The sequence below is a fragment of the Cavia porcellus genome, unplaced genomic scaffold, assembly GCF_034190915.1.
Source record: "Cavia porcellus strain 051 isolate PalLab524CR breed Dunkin Hartley unplaced genomic scaffold, mCavPor4.1 scaffold_5, whole genome shotgun sequence".
Classification (NCBI taxonomy): Eukaryota; Metazoa; Chordata; class Mammalia; order Rodentia; family Caviidae; genus Cavia; species Cavia porcellus.
In genome coordinates this window covers 40,441,379-40,461,046 of record NW_026947488.1, presented here as the reverse complement: position 1 = coordinate 40,461,046, position 19,668 = coordinate 40,441,379, and the positions used below count along the sequence as shown (strand labels likewise).

Genomic DNA, 19,668 nt, shown 5'->3' with positions numbered 1-19,668 from the left:
AATTAAAGGGTTGGAAATGTATTTCAGTGTAAATGCCTTAGATTCATTCCTCAGTATGGCACCAAAAACAAAAAATGTGACTAGAAAATTGCTGTATTTTGAAGTGAGTTTTAAAACCCCATAACTACTTACCTGCCCGACTCTCCCTGGATGTTTCAAGGCCAGGCCTCCACTGGAGACAGCAGCAGCAACGTTCCCCTCGTGGTCTACAACCACAGCGCCCACTGTGTCCAAAGTGCCTGAGTCGTTTTCCTGAAGAGCAAAAAGGTTGTGAGTACTCATAAGCCTGGAAAGGAGCAAGGTGATCCATCTGAATGGTACTTCTTTATCATAACGCAGTAACATCTGAACTGATCCTCAAGGGGAACAGTGAACACCCTCCTAAACTTACCTACTATCAAGGTGCCACTGAAGAATCCTGAACACAAGGTACCTCACTGTCTTTCCCTGATATTTTCCTGCTTTTCAAGAACAAGATTTATATGCTCTCTTAATACAAAATAACAACTATAAATTATAGAACACAGCAGTATCTCTTTAATCTTGAGAATTAAGTGATTAAAAATTTGCAGAGGATGAGATCTGTAGCATGAATGAGTCAATAAATGCTGTAACTGGTGCTTTTTAAATGTAATATGCACAAACTTCAAAAAATAATATATTCAGGGTAACTGGTAAAGAGGACATTTTCATTCTTAGAGTATACCACATTACCACTCTCTCTGACAATTCCTTGCTTGTGAGAAACTTCATGGTATGGTCTTTCTCTGCTATATCATTAAAACGCTTGCCAACTGTATGGCAGAAAACTGTATATCATTGGGAGGTGTCTTTATGTCTCTATTTTGTCCTAACCCCACATGCTGAAGGCATTTCATGCCAGTGACTATGAGCAGCTACCAAGTTTCATCTACCAAGTTTCTGAGTCCTGAGTACCAGACAAGCTACTGGATAAAAATCAGGAAAAAAAAAAAAAAGTTAAATGGTGGTGGTGGGGGGGGTTCATTTCTCATATTAAGCAGGAAAGTTAGTGTAGGTCTTCAGGTTAACACAGTCACAGTACAGTTCTTGGATTACTGCAGTGGTTTTCAAACCATTCCCAAAACCCTGCCTATATCCCCACCCTCACTGGGCATGACAGAGCCAGGTACAAGGTCAGGTTCAATGAGGTAGCTTCCTTTCCTGGGTGCTTTACTGCACATACTACTAAGCAGAAATTTCATTTATATAGACAGAATCCCTGTCCAAGAAATGAAATGATACATTAAGGCAATTGCCAGAAATGTCAATCAGCTCCTAAAGCAATCTCAGAATTTGAGTAATTCTGAAGGGAGCTTTTAAACATTGGAAGCAGAACATTAAAAAAAAATTTTTTCCTTAAAACAAATTACAATTCAGAGGTACATTATGCCACAACAAATTTTACCTTAAGTCTGATGGAGGAAGGTACTTACAAGTTGACGTTTACATTTTTCACTCTAAATTCTAACATCCTTTAAATACACTGAAACACTGTGATAGTACTTTGATATGAAAAGTTTAACCAGATGAAATGAGTGCCACATTCCCCCATGAACCACTGCTATTGGAAAGCCAATGGATCTGGAAAGTCACAGTTCTACTTATGGCAAGAACCTAACTTTCAAAGACATCTCCAAGCCTGATCATAAACTTGCTGAGGAAAGGTCTAACCTACTCTCTATCACTTTAGTACACATTCAGACACATTTATGCATTAGTGAGGATGCAGACATCTGCATCATGGAGACAAGAAGCAAGCCTGGTGACTCTATAAACCATGTTACATTTCAAGAGTGAATTTCATGCAGTGCCAGATGCTGCAACATTCTTAAGGGAAACTCAACAATAACCAGTTTTGCTCATTCAGGTCCACAAAGAAAAGTTATTCTTTGGTAGCTAAGATTAAAGAACAATATACAGTCAGATATGGTGGTGCATATAATCTCAGCACCTGGGAGACTGAGGCAGGAAGATTACCATGGGGTCGGGGACAGCCTGAACTACATAGTGAGACCCAGTCTCAAAAAAAAAGGAGGAGGAAAAAGGGGAAGAAAAGATAAAGATAAAAGAAACAAAATATAGAACTGGTTTGGAGGAGGAGACCTTTAATTTCAGAAAAGATGGATAATCCTAAACAGAAGTATATTTTAAGGTGAAGACTTGTTTAATTATTCTAATAAAACAAATTCCAAATCTTTATGTCCTTGAAACCTCAGGTTTACATCTTATCTAGATACCAAGTCTTATGCTCTCGAGCTCTAATGTGCATGCAGAGGACCTGAAGATCTTGCTGAAATGCAGATTCTAATGGAGTGATCTGGGGCCTGGCAGAGACTGCACATCCAGCTACCCTCCAGATCGCACCGACGCCGGTCTATGCTGGTCCACACAGATGGCTACGAGAAGCCAGGCCGGACAGCGCCCTTTCCTTTATCAGCCCAGTGTCTGCTCCACTCATTCCACAGCAAATGACAGTACATGTATCAAATCTGCTGAAGGACAAAAAGATTTAGTTCTGCCTTGTTCAACTATCAACTGACAGCATTATCCAACTGCTGCAAACATAATACAAAATTTTCAAAATATTGATCTTACACTGGTGGTTCTGTTTCTTTGTTTTAGAAATAAACAATTCTCATACAAATGAGCAGATTTACTTTTTCTCAACATTAAAATATAAAAGTCAAGAAGGATTAAACTTTTTTAAACATCATTTTTGGAAAATTACAGGGTTTTTTCCTAAATTCTTTATTCTGGTCTCATTGCCTTTACATACATTTTATTTTCAAAATACATTTTATTACCATTACTAATGAACATTAATTGTATAAATTAATAGGTTTCACTGTGATGCTTCTATAAATGAATACATAGCGTTCTTACTGTATTCACCCTCTCTTCTACCTTCTCTTGCCTTCTCCAGCCACCTTCTTGTTCCCTAGTCATCCTTAGATCATCTTTCTTGGAAATACTATGTTTGTATGTAGGGATTATATATACTTTTTTTAAAGGATAAAATACAGCCAGATGTGGTAGCGCCTGTAACCCCAGCACTTGGGAGACTGAGGCAGAAAAATCACCTTGAATTCAAGGCTAGCCTGAACTGTATGGCGAGACCCAGCCTCAAAAAAAAAGAAGTGTATATACAGCCACATCTGGATATAAATACACACACACACACACACACACACACACACACACACACACGCACATATATATATGCATACATATATCAAAATTCTGGAAACACATATTTTTATTCCCTAGCTCAGGTACAATATAAAGTGACTGTCTTTATCTGTCTTCCCTGATAAGGACAGTTGCTTCTGATGAATACTCAAATTGTATCTTTCCTGTTTTATCCTCTAACCTCTGAAGGAAGGTCGTTTTGCTTATTTTTAATTGATGAATAAAAATTACATATATATATACTTACAGTGTAAAACATGTTTTAAGTATATATTATAGAATGAAGTCACACTAATTAACACATGTATTACCTCACAATTACCCCACCTGTATGTGTGTGTATGTGTGTGCGTGTGTGTGTGTGTGTGTGTGTGTGTGTGTGTGTTTATGTGTGTATGTGGCGTGAAAATGCTTAAAATCTTTCCCTCACCCATTTCTGGGCATCAATTTCAGAGCTTCATGCATGCTAGGCAAGTGCTCCACCACTAAGCTACACCCTCAACTGTATTCTTCATAAAGTCTTTTTATAAACTGCAACTGCTGATCTTACCCAAGAATTCTACAAACAGAATTTTAGAGAGGGGATACACAACATGTATATAGCATACATATATTATCTATAAAGTAGTTCTAGAATTCAGTGTCTTATGAACTTTCATGCCTAACCTAACTATTCTAAAAGGACACAAAAACTGATGTCAGCAAAACAACACTATACATTTGTGGATTTATAGTAACTTAGTTTTTAAAAATGAAAAATCATGCAAAAAATAGAAAATTCTGTTCTAAATTAAGCTATATATTCCTGAGGGTCTGTAACACCTGCAAACATCAGAATTACTTCATAAATATTCAAGAAGTATGTCACAGACTTCATATATTGCAAAGCAAATTTAAGGATGATGAAGTAATATTTAAGCATTTTTATGAAGTGTAGATACACTGGAGTGAAAGCCAAACATTGGTATTTTTGCCATAATAATTTCACGGAGCTCATTTGTACGGGAATGAAATCTTGGGATAAAAAATACACAATGACTGTTACTATATAGAGGTAACATTACACTCTTACACTCCATAAATACTTAAAAATGCATGCACCATAGATACACATGCATCTATTGTCATTCACTGAAATATACTATTCATTTTGCTTTTTTGATAAAATGCTGGCTACAAAAGAACTGTAAAAATTGAAGCTCTCTTCAAAATTAACACATATATAAAAAAACAGTGCAAATGTTATAGAAAGCACTGAAATAAGGCTTTCTTGAAGTAATTACAAAATTAGCACTTTTATTTTCCTCTGCTCCAACCTGGAAATGGCTATTAAGAAGGTATTATTAACATTAAATGAAGTAATACACATAAACTACTTTAAAAGTAATATATCCTCTGAAACAAATTTAAGATAGCTCCCACCAAAAGATTACACCTCTAATTTGTTCTCTAACTCTGAAATATGCCTTAAGAGACCATTTATCTACTCATTTGTCTCATTAATATGATCATTCCTCAGAATAAGTGTTCAGGTATCAAATAGGTAAAATAGAATAAATCTTAAATATATGAATGCATCTTGAAATTGGTATATCACAAGCTTTTCTAATATGGTAATAAAAAGGTTCATGTGTGTATGCATGTGTGCGTTTTTTTACTGAGGCTCAAACCCAGGGCTACAAGCAAGGCAAGTACTCTATATACTTTTGTTAGGCTTAACAGCAGTATTATAACTAGCATAAGCTTCCAACCAAGAAAAGCAGATGACTTGTACCTTCTGCAAAGTGCAACAATGCTACCATAAAACTTTAATATCTCTGAGTCTCTGAAAATGACAAGACAGCTATAGCTGCAAGACATGGAGACCCAGCTCTGTGTTTATCTCCCACAATTACCCCTGAACACAGGGCCACTGGAGAGTAGAGCTGATCAAGTAAACTTGTCTAGTTTAGCTAGAATTATCTGTTTTCATGCATGTGGGTTGGTTCAATTCAGGGAAAATTTGGATATAGGAATATACGATAATCTTTTATTTTCCCTCTAGAAAATCACCTGCTGTTGACCAAAACTATAAACAGTGACTCTTGGAACCTATAGTTAAGATGTCCATTCAATAACATTATTCTCTTTGTTTAACAGGTATGCATTAACTGTCTATGACACTATATAAATTAGTATCACCTACATTTATAACATTAAAACATTTTACTACAAAAAAATCCTTATTTTCCAAACTACTCAACAAAAGTTAGAAACTTTCAGTTCAAAAGAAACATCAAATGGATAATCTATACTTTCAAAGGAATTTCATATTATTTCTGAATTATGGGGTTTTTTGCTTGTTCTTTTTTTTTTTTTTTTTTTTTTTTTTTACAACTATCTATTGCTTACTGACTTATTGACAGAGTTTCACCATGTAGTTCAGGCAGACCTTGAACTCATGGCAATCCTCCTGCCTCAGCCTCCTCAACTCTGGGATTAGAAGTGTGAGCCAATACACCTAGCTGGATTATAGTTTTAATCACAGATTCAAGCCATAAAAAAGTTCCAAACGATTATCCAAAAGTTCCAAATGCCAATGAACAGCAAAGAATAATGTTTTCCAACTGACAGAACTTTTATCCATTGTTCTGGGGTTTGCAACATTACAGGTAGAAAAGGCAATGGTTTCTCTCCCTCTGTCTTTCTGTCTGTCTGTCTGTCTCTGTCTCTCTCTCTCATCTCTCTCCTTCTCTTTTCAAAAATCAGTTTGAGAGCCCCAGTGTCCAGTTAGCATGTTTAAGTAATGGTACAGACCAGATGAACACACTCCTAATGCAGATTACCCAAGTGAACAGTAAAAAACACCACAAAAGCAGTTTCATGCTGCTTTAAGTCACTTTTATTCTCATTCACTTGCTGTTTAACTAAACATTCTTAACCTTACATTTATGTATAATAAAGCACTGCTTAAAGACAGTAAGCTTAGGTTACCAGAGTTAAAACAAAACTTAAGGAATTTAAGAATGTTCATTATTCTGACAAGCTCCTTAGTATGAAATTAACTAACCCACAAAATTGTATCCATCCTGTCAAATTCACAGAATGAATCTTAAGGACTTCACAAATCAATTTAAACATATAATGGTAAATATTTCCTATTGGCTTCTTGTCTAGAATAAATGCTAATTGCTGTTTTCTAACTTTAAATTCTATATTAAATATAAACTCAACTATGATCTAGCAACTAAATTCATAATTATTTATGTAGAAGAAATCAAAATACATTAAAAAAAAAAAAAGAGCCAAGGAAGATTCACAGCATCTTTATTTACAACAGCCAAACTCTGGAAACAACTCAAGAGTCCATCAACAGAACTCTATAACAAATTGCAGCAGTAATGGAAACTGTTCAGCTAATGAAAAGGAACAAATAATATGTGCAAAGACACGGATAATGCTGCATAAAAGAAACTGGGTACAAAATAATAGGTAGTACATGTTTTCACTTACATGAAGCTTTGAAATAGGTAAAACTATAGTGAAAAAGCATTAAGAAAGTGCTAGAACCCAACTTGTAGAGACATGAGGAAACTTTCCAGAATAATGGAAATATTCTACATCTGATAAGGATATGGGTTACATAATTATATACACAGGTAAAAACTCATTGAACTGCATGCTTATGAGGTGTACATTTCACTGTATAAAAAATTTTCCTCTTAAAACAAAACAAAAATCAATAGACAATGCATTAACTTAATGAACACAACCAAGAATTCAAAACATCAGATTACGAATAATTTTTCTAACTTCTTTCTGTGGGTATAAGACACATTTTAGACACAATTTTATTGTAATTGTAAGCAAAAAGGGAAAGAGGTGATAGAAAACATAAGAGATGAAAAGAGATACAAAATCTAATCTAACTGGATGGGGGTGACAGGTCTAATAAGAGAAAGAAAATGTTTAAAGAGAAAAATGGCTCTAATTTTCCAGAAGTGATAAAAAATAAGAATTAACATTTCCAGGAAGCTAGAAAGGAGAAAAACACCAGGAAAAAAGGGCCATCTTTAACTAAATAACAGCCAAATTCCCAAAAGTTCAATTTGCCAAAAGACAGAGACTGGTAGGGTATCTTCCCCCAAAAAGTAAGAATAAATCTAGAAAGGGGTAACCAGCAAAATTAACCTTTCAGGAACAAAATAAAGACATTTATAAATATGTCAGTATAATGGTTTTATCCCAAGAAGGCATTACTGAGTAAGTCTTGAAGGTCATTCTACCTGATACTGCCACCTGTCCTCCCCTCCTCCTACGCGATCCCTCCCACGCACTCACGAGGACACTTCATCTCCCTTTCACTGTTCTGTTTCATTCCTTAAGATCTCATCACCATCTAAATGTCTGTCTTGTTCACACTCTATATTGTTTTCTCACATTGTTTAAATTCCCTATCTTCCCCAGAAGATTGTAAGCTTCATGAGGACAGGAACCTTTGTATATTTTATTCACTAACATATATGAAGCACCCTAAAAAGCACTTGATACCTCATAGGCACCAACTAAATAACTTGTTGAATAGATGAATACTTGTTGAATGGATGACATACTTCAAAAAGTAGGAAAATAATACAGGGGCATTCATGCATCCAACAAAAATGAGTAAGCAAGTAAAGTGGCAAATCTTCATATAAATCAAACCAATATTATGTTTAAAAACTGCAAAGTCACCTGGCACAGTGGTGCATGCCTGTAATCCTGGCATTAGGAGTACGGAGACAGGAGGTTTGCCATTAAGTTTGAAGCTAGACTGGGCTACATAGTGACACCTCACCTCAAAAAAAAATTTTTTAATAAAAATTAAAATAACAACCAAGTCTTATGAAAGTGCAAGACTGGGTTTTAACTCTGGTGTGTGTGTGTGTGTGTGTGTGTGTGTGTGTGTGTGTGTGTGTGTGTGATGGTGGGGACTGAACCCAGATCCTCTTGCATACCAGGCCAGTGTTCTACCACTGAGCCACATCCCCAGCCTTAGCTATTTTTATAAGAGAAACACTTCAAGCATAAGAATACAGAAAATTCAAAAATAAAAAGGATGAGGAAGAAACAAACAAGACAGGCAGATATTAATCCAAATAACAAAGATACATAAATAGTAAGCTTTAAGGACCAAATATACTATAAAAAGGGCCTTTACATATTAAATGCTGAAAGTTTAGATTCACAGAGGAAATAGAATAATTTTAATTTTGTATATACTTCAAACAATGCTATAAATTTACATAAAGCAAAATTAGAGCAAGGGGAAGAAATCAATAAACAATATTCCATATTGAGATATTCAATACATTTCTCTCATTTATGAATAGGAAAAGCAAGCTAAAATTCCAGTAAGAAGCTGATATAAACAACACCTTGATAGGCATTTATAGAATTCCATACTGAACAATTTGAGGGGAAACTTGGTTTGCAAGCACATAAGAATATATTAACCTATAAATCACAACAATTTCAAGAGCAATGTCAAACAAAATACACATTTTGACTGTAACTAACAGAAATCAATAAGTTAATAAAACTTGAAAATTTAAAAAAATTAAACACTGCGAAATAATTTGTGAATAAATCTAAACAAAAACAAAAAATTTAATTAATCATAGCACAATATCTAAAATTTTGCATAACAGAATCTATAGAGAAATGAAAAATGAAGATAAAAATTCAAAGGACAAAGGTATCAAAAATGGAAAACGTGAAAAATCCACTTGAATGAGGAAACTGAGTGAATTCAATCTGATGAGCAACAATTTTCTCTGCATATCACTGAAATACCAGCAGAGTCTTCCCTCTCCTGTTTTGTTCCAACACTAACCCAGGCTTCTGCACAGACACTGGCATCTCTGTTTCACTTTCTGCACAATTTCACTTTCAGCACCCATCCCATTCCCCAATATACACACACTACACTACTACTCATCATCAACTTCTGCAGCTTCAAGTAACTCCACAAAAGGTTTCCTGAGCTGCTTCTCAATTGACAAGAGACTTATACCTAAGACAAGCTGCTTTTCCTATTGTGAGACTACACATCAGTTTGTTGTAGGATCATTTGTGGTTTACCTTGCAAATGGTGTACCTGTAAGCAACATTAACAAGGTATCATGAAATTAGCATTTTTTTCTTTAAGGATTTGGAACACTGTACTCCAAACTCTTCTCGACTTGATAGTTTGTGTTAACCAGTCTGCCATGATTCTGATGGGTTTTCCTTTATAGATGATCTGTTTCTTTTCTCTAATAGTCTTTAATATTCTGTTCTTATGCTGAATTTCTGGGATCTTGATTATTGTATGTCTAGATATAGATTTAACACTGTTTTTTGTTGGTTTTTTTTTTTTTTTTTTTTGTACTGGGGACGGAACTCACAACCTCGCACTTGCCTGGCAGGCACTTATGCCATGAAGCTATATCCTTGGCTGTCTGTCTGGGTGTACTTTGGTTATGGCTATCTGGAGTTCTATATACCTTTCTTATCTATATGCCAGATTCCTTTCCATTTTTGGAAAATTTTCTGCTATTACTCCTGTAAATAGCCTTTTAATTTCATTTGTGTTGACTCTTGCTTCTTCAACGATATATCACTCTTATTTTTCTTTGCATTGTCTTGCAGCCATTGAATTATTTTTTTCCTGGATCCTTGTTATTTTTAAGAGATCTTCCCTTTCACCATTGCTGTTTTCCTGTTTTTAAGATCTGAAAGTCTATCTTCAGTCTCTTTAAAGTGTTTTGCGAGCTTTCAGTTGAATTTTTAATTTCTTGGATCTCTCTTTGATTCTGTTTCATGCATTTTAATTCCTTTCTATATGTTCATTCAAGGTTTCCAAAATTTTTCCTGTGCTCCTCTTTTTTATCTATGTTTTCTTTAGATATGCTCAGTAATTCTTTCAATATGTGTGTGATTTCTCCTTTTACTTGAGACATTATTTCCTATTTGATTATTTTTACAGTCTCATGAAGTTGTTTCTTTACTTCAGTTGCTATCATCTTGGAGATTTCAGCTGTGTGACTTCCATTTTCTTCCATGACTGTATCTCCCAGACTTGTTCTGTGTGGGCTGGAGGTCTGAGACTGCCTTTCACTCCTTCATCTTGACATTCTCCCGGATTCCTCCCAACAAGCTGGTTGTGGAGTCCCAGGCATTTCCCACATTGGCTGCGCCTGTGCGGTGTAGGGAAATGAGACAGGCACCTGGGTTCCTCTGACCGCAGGTTTACAGGAAGGTAGTAGGGCATGGGGCACGCTTCTCTAGACCTGTGCAGCTACACTGGGGCTTCCCCAATAGTCAGGGCTACGTGGTGATGGGGCTGCTTCTCTCAGCCTATGTGTCTACACTAGGACTCCTGCAATGGTGGCAGACACATGGATGTCTTTGTCTGATTCGCCTAGTGAGTAATGGCTGCCCCAAGGAAAAAAAGCCTCCAATGGTGGTCTTTGGATGATTGGAGCTTATCTGGCTGCATGTCCCTGCTTGCGCTGGCTGCCCACAGGAAGCAAGCCTTCCAATGGTGGCAGCCAGCAGGTAGAGGAGGATCTGGCTGGTTCTCTCTGCCCATACTGGCTGTCCACAGAAAACAAGCTTTCTGGTAGTGGCAGTCAGCAGGCAAAGGCAGACAGAAACTAGTATCTTTTAAAGGAACCTCATCAGTATGTCAGACTTCATACTCTCTAAGACAGTATCTTTCCAGGTATGGTAACACATACCTGTAATCCTAGCACTTGGGAGGCTGAGCTACAAAAATCACCACAAGTTCAATGACAGGCTGGGTTACATAGTGAATTCAAGGCTAGCCTGAACTATACAGTGACATCCTGTCTCAAAAGAAAATTTCAAAACTGTTTAGTTTGTATGCATGTGTCAAATTCAATCTGTTAGAGCATATATCTTATCATTTCATATTTAGAACTTCCCTCAATGCAATGCTTTCTGCATATTGCTCCTAAATGATCTGTCCTCCAAAGTACATCCTTAAAGAACTGATGGGAAATTCCTGGTTGATTTCCATAATCACCAAAATGAAGTTCAGATTCATTTCTCGAAATATGAGAGTGAGCGCAGATCGAGAAATCTTACATGCCCTTTTGTCTATTGCTCAAAACAAACTTCTAAAGCTCAATCATATATTAAGCCTCTCATTTTATCTATAAAGGAAGGTCTTGATACTGGTCTCACATTCCTACTTTCTGCATTTTATATCACAATACTTCTTTACTGTCCTCTCATTCCCTTAAGTCATCAGATCAGACTCTTCTGATTCCTGACTAATTGAGATCTTGTTAACTTCCTAAAAGTTCTAATGAGTAATACCCCTACTATACTTTAGCTTTAACTTTGTCTTTTCCCACAGGCGGGCTTATTCATCTTTCCCTATAATCAATCATCACATCAACATCTGGGAAATAAATTCAAGAGAAAATTAGGAACCCAAGGTTATTTGGCAGTTGCACTTCATACAAGATTGTATATCACAGTACTTCAATGACAGAGGTAGCACAGCCAAGCTACCAACATACTGATACGTTGATGTTCATACATGATATGAATTCACTAACTAGGTAGATCAGAAAATACATAAATACTCAAGCTAAGACCTTGCTAATTAGATAGCAACAAACTCTCTTTATAAAAGCAGGCAACCTTTTTCAATTTAGTTGTCCAATTTAGCTCTTTCCAGGAACACCTGGCTATAGTCCGGAACTCTGGTCTTTCTTTCATTTTAGGGCATACATTTACCTTCTCTGGATAAAATTACACTTTTTCTTTTAAATGCCAGAACTCCACTGGCCTTTGAACTGAGTCTTAAAGCAATGGGGAATAACAGATAAAGGACAAGAAGGTAACATGGACAATCTGGACTTTATTCTTGCCAATGAAACACCATGACAATTAGGATGGGTCACTGAACCTGGTTTTAAATTAGACCCTCTCCAGACTGAAGAACAGTATTTGTTGTAGACTTAATACAGTTTTAAGTTACTTTATTTGACATAAGACTTTTTTTTTTTTTAAGAACAAAGTATCCATTTGGCTATTTAGACACAAGCAAACCCACAAAATTAGAAATCATTACTCAAAATCATAAATATTTAACAAACATACTAAAAGGAAAAAGAATAATGTCCATATACTCTACCTCTTTTAGTTCATCAATACACTAAAATCTTTTTAGAAAGTAGAGACAAATCTAAGAATTGAAAGAGTGGGAGCTAAAGAGCTAAGTTTATTCTAGGATATAAAATACAGTCTAATTTACAATAACAGTATAGCCAAGAAAGTCTAATGTCATTCAAATAATCTCAGTCATGTTCTTTAAGATTTCCAACACTCACAAGTCTGTGTTTAATGAAAACAGCCATCAGGATGGGCTCCACTCACACATATTTCAAAACATTCTCCTCACTTGGTCCTAAGAGTAGTTAACACAAATGAAAGCAACAAGACATTCATCCGGGAAGTCAGGCTATGGACTTCATTTCTCTGTGGCCTACTTTATGTTATTAAACTCTGTGAACAGCTTAAATTTGCCAACTAAAATTCCCTCACCAAATTGTAAGTTTTCAAACAAGAGTTTGGTTTGACCAATAAAATACAGATTCAATGTTTCACGTTTGGTTTTTCAAGTGCCATAAAATGCAGCTATACTGCCAGTCAGCAATACTCTTCTACCTGTCCCTCCCTTTCTTTCCTACAAGGTCTTGTGACACAAATGAGCTCATTTATGTGTAGGTCTCTAGACCTACAACTTTCATCTTCTCTTCCCAACTTAAATTCCTCTCTTTCTATCAAGACTACCAGGAGAAACTTAGCAGAGCCTGGAATGATTTCTCCATCCAGTTAATTCCTGTACCACTCACTAGTGAGTTTCTATTTTAGAATATACCAAATAGTATGATTGTCTCTTATTGTTTAATTCCCCAAGACAAATACATAAAAGGCAGGGGCTAAGTGCCACATACTCTATTTACTCCTTAAAACAAATTCTAAAATTCACATATAGGCCATTTAATAATTTTCTGCTGGTGATAATATTCAAATCAAATGAAAACAAGGCACTATATAAGAAAAAACTAAAGGTTACATAAGGCCATGACCAGCGGGAGAAATGCCACTCACAATTTAAGTATTTATTAAGGTGACCAGCCAGTGAATCCCTCCTAGCCTGATTACACAAATTAATGAAGCAATAAAAATGAGGCACTGCTTGTCCCTTGGGTCAATATTCCAAAAACAGTATCTTGCAAACTCTAATACTTACTCACAGAAAAGTTGGCAATCCCTGTAAAAATAAAAATGTTTTCAACATAGCCCTCCCTACACATACACATAAAAGCACATTCACAAACCTATGACTTCTGCCTATGCTCAATCATAAACTTATCTCAGCTTGTAAAGCAATTCACATTTCCATTCTATCCACTGTTCCCTCTAGGAAAATCACACATCTAAAACAAAGATGTGGTATAAAATAGGTAGAAAGGTGGTAAGGACTTATTTAAAAAAAAAAAAAAAAAAAAAAGACATAGTCTAAAAGTACATTTCCAGAACGGGCATTTTTATCTGCGAACAACAAAGGCACTGGGTCAGGTTTTTCTAGATGAGCACGCCCTCTGGTGGATACTTCCTGACACACCTCTTCCAAAGGGTCAGCCAAGACTGTGGACCACTTCTAAATACAATTCTCTAACATTTATTTCCCTAGTTTACTTACATATTTTCTTAAATCTCTACAATGCTAAGAGAGGAAGACTAGTATGTTGATAGAGCAAGAATATTTCATATTATCTAATTTTCATATAAAAGTTTATTGTCAAAAACAGCTTTTGAACTAGTGCATGTTTAAAGTATTTGAAAAATATATTCAAACTTGAGACATTAAAGGTCTAATGAAGAAAACAATATTCTTTTTCTCTTTCATAGTTAATAGTAGAATCATAATTTATAGATGTTTAAGTTAGTAATTTTAGTTGAGGTAAAACAGCACTATTTCTGGGGTAATAGTAACTTTTACTGTGTATGCTTCCATGAGCCAATATAAATGATAAAATAACTAGACACCAAGGTCAAAATAGCCAATGTGTAGATAGTTCTATTCAAGAAGCACTTACCCAGTATCTATTAAATATATAAAGTAGAAGAAAAGAATTTGTTCTGATCTGGGTAGCTTTTGGGCTAGCTCCTGAGCTAGGGCCTGTACTAGATCTCCAAGATACAGACAGGTGGCTTTTATTCCATTGTTCATTTATTCCATAAAGAAAAAGGAACATGAAGACTGAGAGCTTTCTGCAAATTCATGAAAAACTTAGTAGACAAATATATTTGGAGAGAGAAAAATTATTTTCTGGAATAGAAATAATAAAAAGTAGCTTGAGACCTGGTTTCTAGAGGGTTCACACATAGTCAAGCTAAAAGTTGGGATTTTAATCTACAGACAGTAAAAATTCTAATAAGGTTTCTTTAAAGAGAGTAACAAGACCAATGCACATATTTTTAGGGAAATGTATCTTGGTGTGGTATGAAGAATTAAAGAGGGCTAGAAAAAGACTAGAGACAGAGAAGCGCAGTTTATGAAGACACTGTAGTCTTGCCAGCAAAGATAAAAAATATAGACTCAATGGTGGTTAAGAAGGAAGGAAGGAAGGAAGGAAGGATGGAGAAAGAAAGAAAGAAAGAAAGAAAGAAAGAAAGAAAGAAAGAAAGAAAGAAAGAAAGAAGAGGAAAAAAAGAAAAGAGAGAGAGAGAAAGGAGAAAAAAGTTAGCAGCGCATGTATTCATTAAACAAATGTTTCTTGAGCACTTGGTATACGCCAGGATGAGAACCACAATGACAAGACAGGTAAACTCAGTCCTCTGGGAACCTGCACTCTACTGGAGAAAAAGATGAGAAGTACTCACATGAACGATAGAAGACTACATCACAAAAGCTTAACATGTGAAAAGAGGGAGAGAAAAAAAACACGAATCTGGCCTAAGACCTCATGACAGGCAGAATCCTGGTCAACAATGCGCCCTAGAGTGAAAAGGCAAATGGCTACAAAGGGCAGGTGCCCGTTCCTGCTTGGTCTGTGGATTCTGTGGAGGAACCCATACTCTATCCTTAAGAGCAGCTAGAAGTCACTCAAGAGTTCCAGCAAAGGCATGACAAAGTCAAACTGCTCTTCTAAAAATCTCCAGCAAGGCTGGATAGAAAACTGTGGACAGACCAGTTAGAAGGCTACTGCAGGAATCCAGAGAAGTGTATTAGAGGAAGCGGGAGCGGGTGTTAAATATAGTAAATATGCTGTGAGCAGGTAGAAATGGGATATTGGACCAGCGTGAGACATGAACTAAAGTAGGTTAAGAATAAACTTAAGACTCATCTATTACACGAAGTTCCATTAAAGGGTTTATGTAGCAAGTTTCTCTGCTGGTTGGGGACATGAAAAAAGTAAAGGGCCTCCCTCAAGGGAGCAGGCTCTCTAGTGAAAACTGATCCTGTGGACAATGAAAATGACCTGGGGAACAAATCCCAGAGTGAAGAGGAAAAGCTACACCTCTAAGAAACAGCTGTAGTCTACCCAGAGGAAAGCTAAATGATGAGGCTGAACAGAAGTTAACTGAATTCAATCATGGTGTTCCCAGTTCTTCTAGAATGTTCTCTTTGTTTAAATAATAATCACTGATTAGGTAAATAAGCCCATTGTGACATATAAGAACAAATCAATGATTTAAAAACCTGGTCAGATACCTGGCACATCCCCAGTAGAAAACCTTGTAAGAAATTGTATTTGTAAAACTCTCAAGTGAGAGAATTGTGTATCTGGCAGTTGTAGGTATCCACAGGGGTCCTGGAACCAATCCCCCACAGAGCCCAAGGACAACTGCAACTTACTCAAGATTCTGCCTGTAAATACAGGGGTGAAGTTCAAACCAAGTGTGTTCTACTGTAAACAAAAGAGAAGGTAGGACTACAAGAAGCTCAGCTCCTTGGAAATTCACACATACAACAGAATGAGATTCTTCCAAGTTAGTCATTACCACATCCAACTGCTGCCTTCCTGACCTTTTCACCTTGTCTTTCTCAGCCTGCCTCCATCCTTGGTTTTCTCCCTCACAAGACAATTACTAATAAAAATCTTGATGGTGCCCAGGAATTCTTCAACCCTTCCCCCACCAAAAAAAAAAACCCTATAAAAGGAATTCGTTGTCAGTCAAGATTTAAGATTCACTAGAATAAAGAATCCCTTAATGTGACAATTAAGGGAGTCTTATTGCTGCCAATGAAAATGTGGCAAAAAGTTAGGAAATTGAAAAGCAACACAGTAGTTTTATGATTCAACATACAGATTTTATACTGAAGAAACTAACTTTGAGAGCTTTCTATGTTTACCCAAAATTCCTGGGCTGGCAGAGTTAGCTAAAACTCTTGGTCTCCTACCTGACCATAGTCCATCCACTTCTCAAATCATTCAAGTCTTGGTTGAATTTTAAAGGCACTTGACTATTTTATTCAAAGTCTTCTAAGTCAATTAAAGAAGAGGTGGCCCAATCAAAACATTAAAAACTTAAGTTTTCCCTCAACCTAATTTTAATCACTGATTTAGGACTTCTTAAAAAGTCCTTGGTAGCTGATACATGTGTGTACTTACATGCACACACGTTTTTTTATATACTGATTTATTCTATTGGTCTTATCAGCCACACATGTCTATGATGAGTTAACTCAGATTATTAATATACAGTGGCATTATTAATATACAGGGACATATTTAAAAGTTCTGGCTTAGAATATGATATTCTTAATATTGTAGTTCCCAATGAGGAAAACTGCAATCTGTAGTCTCATTAAAATTCCATTCACAGGAACTACTTCCTATTAGAAAAGCTACAATACATATGATTTCTACATTATATACAAGAGCAGCATGGATTCCAAAGATAACAAAGGAATACTCTTTCTGTCCCTCCATTGATTCTATTAAATACTAAAAATTACTCTACAGAACTGTTGAATGCTGAATGAAAAATTTAAAAGGCTGACAATATCTAATGTCAATTTATAAGAACTGCATTCTGGGAAACTAAGGTCACTTTCATTATGAAAAAAGAACAGTAGTTAAGATTCATTAATACTGACTTTTTCCTCAATTTTACCTTGACTATTACTTTAAGATCCATATATACTTAAAAGTTTAGCTAACCATAGAGTTTAGGCTTGGGAAGAAATTTAACTTACTGCCTATGAATTTTTACCTGAGAACTTAGAAACTTTTCCTGAAGCATCAATTGCCCCACCACCAAACTGACAGTTCAGTCCTTAACTATTGATGAACTGACAAAAAGTACTGCAAACCATAGTCGTGTGAATAATCACAATCAAGCTACAATGAAAAGAAATGCCAGGCTCATAACGTGATCAGCATAAAGTATAAAACATCTAGTTGAATTATGGAACTTACTTATTTATATGTAAGATCTATAGGCTTATTCAGTAAGCAAGATAGTTTTAGTTGAGGAAAATATAACAGTATTACCTATAACTCAAAGAAATAATTTCAAACAAAACATAATTTATAGGAAGAATCTTCAATTTTATGAAAAAAGTGTATTTCATTATATAAAGGAGAAATTAAACAACTCTCCTACTTTTGTTTACTCATATATGCACACACCACCATATTCCAGAAAAACACAAGATGTCAGACTAAGCAAAGTAAAAATCTAGAAGAGACTAATTACTACCTTCTCTGCACACACAATGCACAGACATATACACAAATACAAAAAGAATGATCTGAGGAAAATATGTTGTTTTGGGTGCATTTATTCTCTTTGATCTTAACCTACCTCTCACCCAAAAAATACAGAGATTTAGAATGATACAGTTAAGCGTTTACATAATAATTTCAAGATGGTGGATAAAAAGGAAAAATGTTACCCACAATATACTTCAAAAGAATAGAATATATTTATATGAAGCGCACAATGCAAGGCCCAACGTTTCCTTTCTGAAACATGTGGCCAATTTGATGTTCCTATGTGGTGGCTAAAGAACACAAAATTAAAAGTCACAGCATCTCTTTAGAGTGGTTTTGAATACACAACACAGTATAAGGGCACCAAAAGCAATGCAAAATTTTCTAAACTTGTTTATTAGAAATTGAAGAATGAAAGATATTTACAAAATAGAAATGATAGGATTAACTTTCATTTTGCTATCCTTTGTAAGTACTGCTTTACCTAAAAAGCTTTGAAATTAATTGAAAACTTAAATTACTTCAAAAAATGCTGGGAGAAAGCAAGGAATAACTATGTATGTTCAGCTGTAAAATCTGTTATTAAAGAAAAAGAGATGGAAACTATTTAGGCAATCTGCTTGTGAAAAAAAGAAAAAAAAAAGAGATCTCAACATCAAAAATGTTGAGATCAAACAACACATTCAACGTTTTCTAATACTCTAAAAGTCCCTTCCATTCATATGCAGGCCTAGCTGTTTGAAACTGATCTAGATGATGGTAGGCACTGAATCTGTTTTCTAAATGTGAGGGTCCCCTCTTTTAGCAAGCAACTCTCAGTCATGTAGCAACTCAGATCTGTGGTACAAGCCAAGTAAAAATAAGTAATCACTTCATCACAGATACCACAATAACACATTGATAAGCCTTCTAACAATCAGAGGACATGCCAAATATATCAGAGGATAACCAAATAACAATTTACAGAAACTGCAAAAGACATAGAAACATACTACACTGCACCAGTAATATATGATCAGTAAAACTCGAATTGAACAATAGTGCAAGTTCCTTTATAGAAACACAGAACACAGTCCTTGCTTCATGTAACACTACTTTGGGTTATGATGGCTTAGTTAAAAGACACCAGTACCCCAACAACATGGTTTAAATTTAATTTACTGTGGTATATTAACTTCATTATATTAATATACTGTGGTATATTAACGTACACTGCACTCTAAGGAGTTCTTCAGCTCAAAAACTACTGTGAACATCACATGCACAGTGAGCGAGCAGGTACAGTAGAGATTCTTACAGCAGTCGGGAGATGGCACTGCATACAGACAGCAAGCATGGCGCTGCACTGTCTGTGTGTCCACCAGGTAAAGCTACATAATATTTTGCAAACACCAATTATCACAAGAAGAAATGGTGGACAAAGATGAAGCAAAACAATGAGAAGTCACAATGTGAAAGGTACAATTTGAATGAAAGATAAATGGAGTTACAGAAGAAATCATGACCACAGAATGTTTGACACACTGCCTTTCAAGACTCTAGATTTAAAGCCAGAGGAATGTTGTGAAGATGATCTTGATAAGAAGCGGGACTGTGACAAAAGGTATGAAGATGCCACAGAGGAAGTAACACTGGCAAACATTCCACACTGAAATGAACCCTAGGAGCTATTTTATAACACTGAAAG

The 19,668-nt window shown here is 35.7% G+C and overlaps 1 protein-coding gene across 12 annotated transcripts in view; it reads right to left on the bottom strand.

Moving 5' to 3' along the window:
• Nucleotides 1-19,668, bottom strand: part of Tasp1 (taspase 1) — a 262,482-nt gene that overhangs the window by 171,368 nt on the left and 71,446 nt on the right. For all 12 annotated transcript variants that reach the window (XM_063248678.1, XM_063248683.1, XM_063248681.1 and 9 more), the window contains one exon: nucleotides 133-252. In XM_063248678.1, the coding sequence (XP_063104748.1) occupies nucleotides 133-252 (120 nt within the window). The remainder of the gene's footprint in view (nucleotides 1-132; nucleotides 253-19,668) is intronic.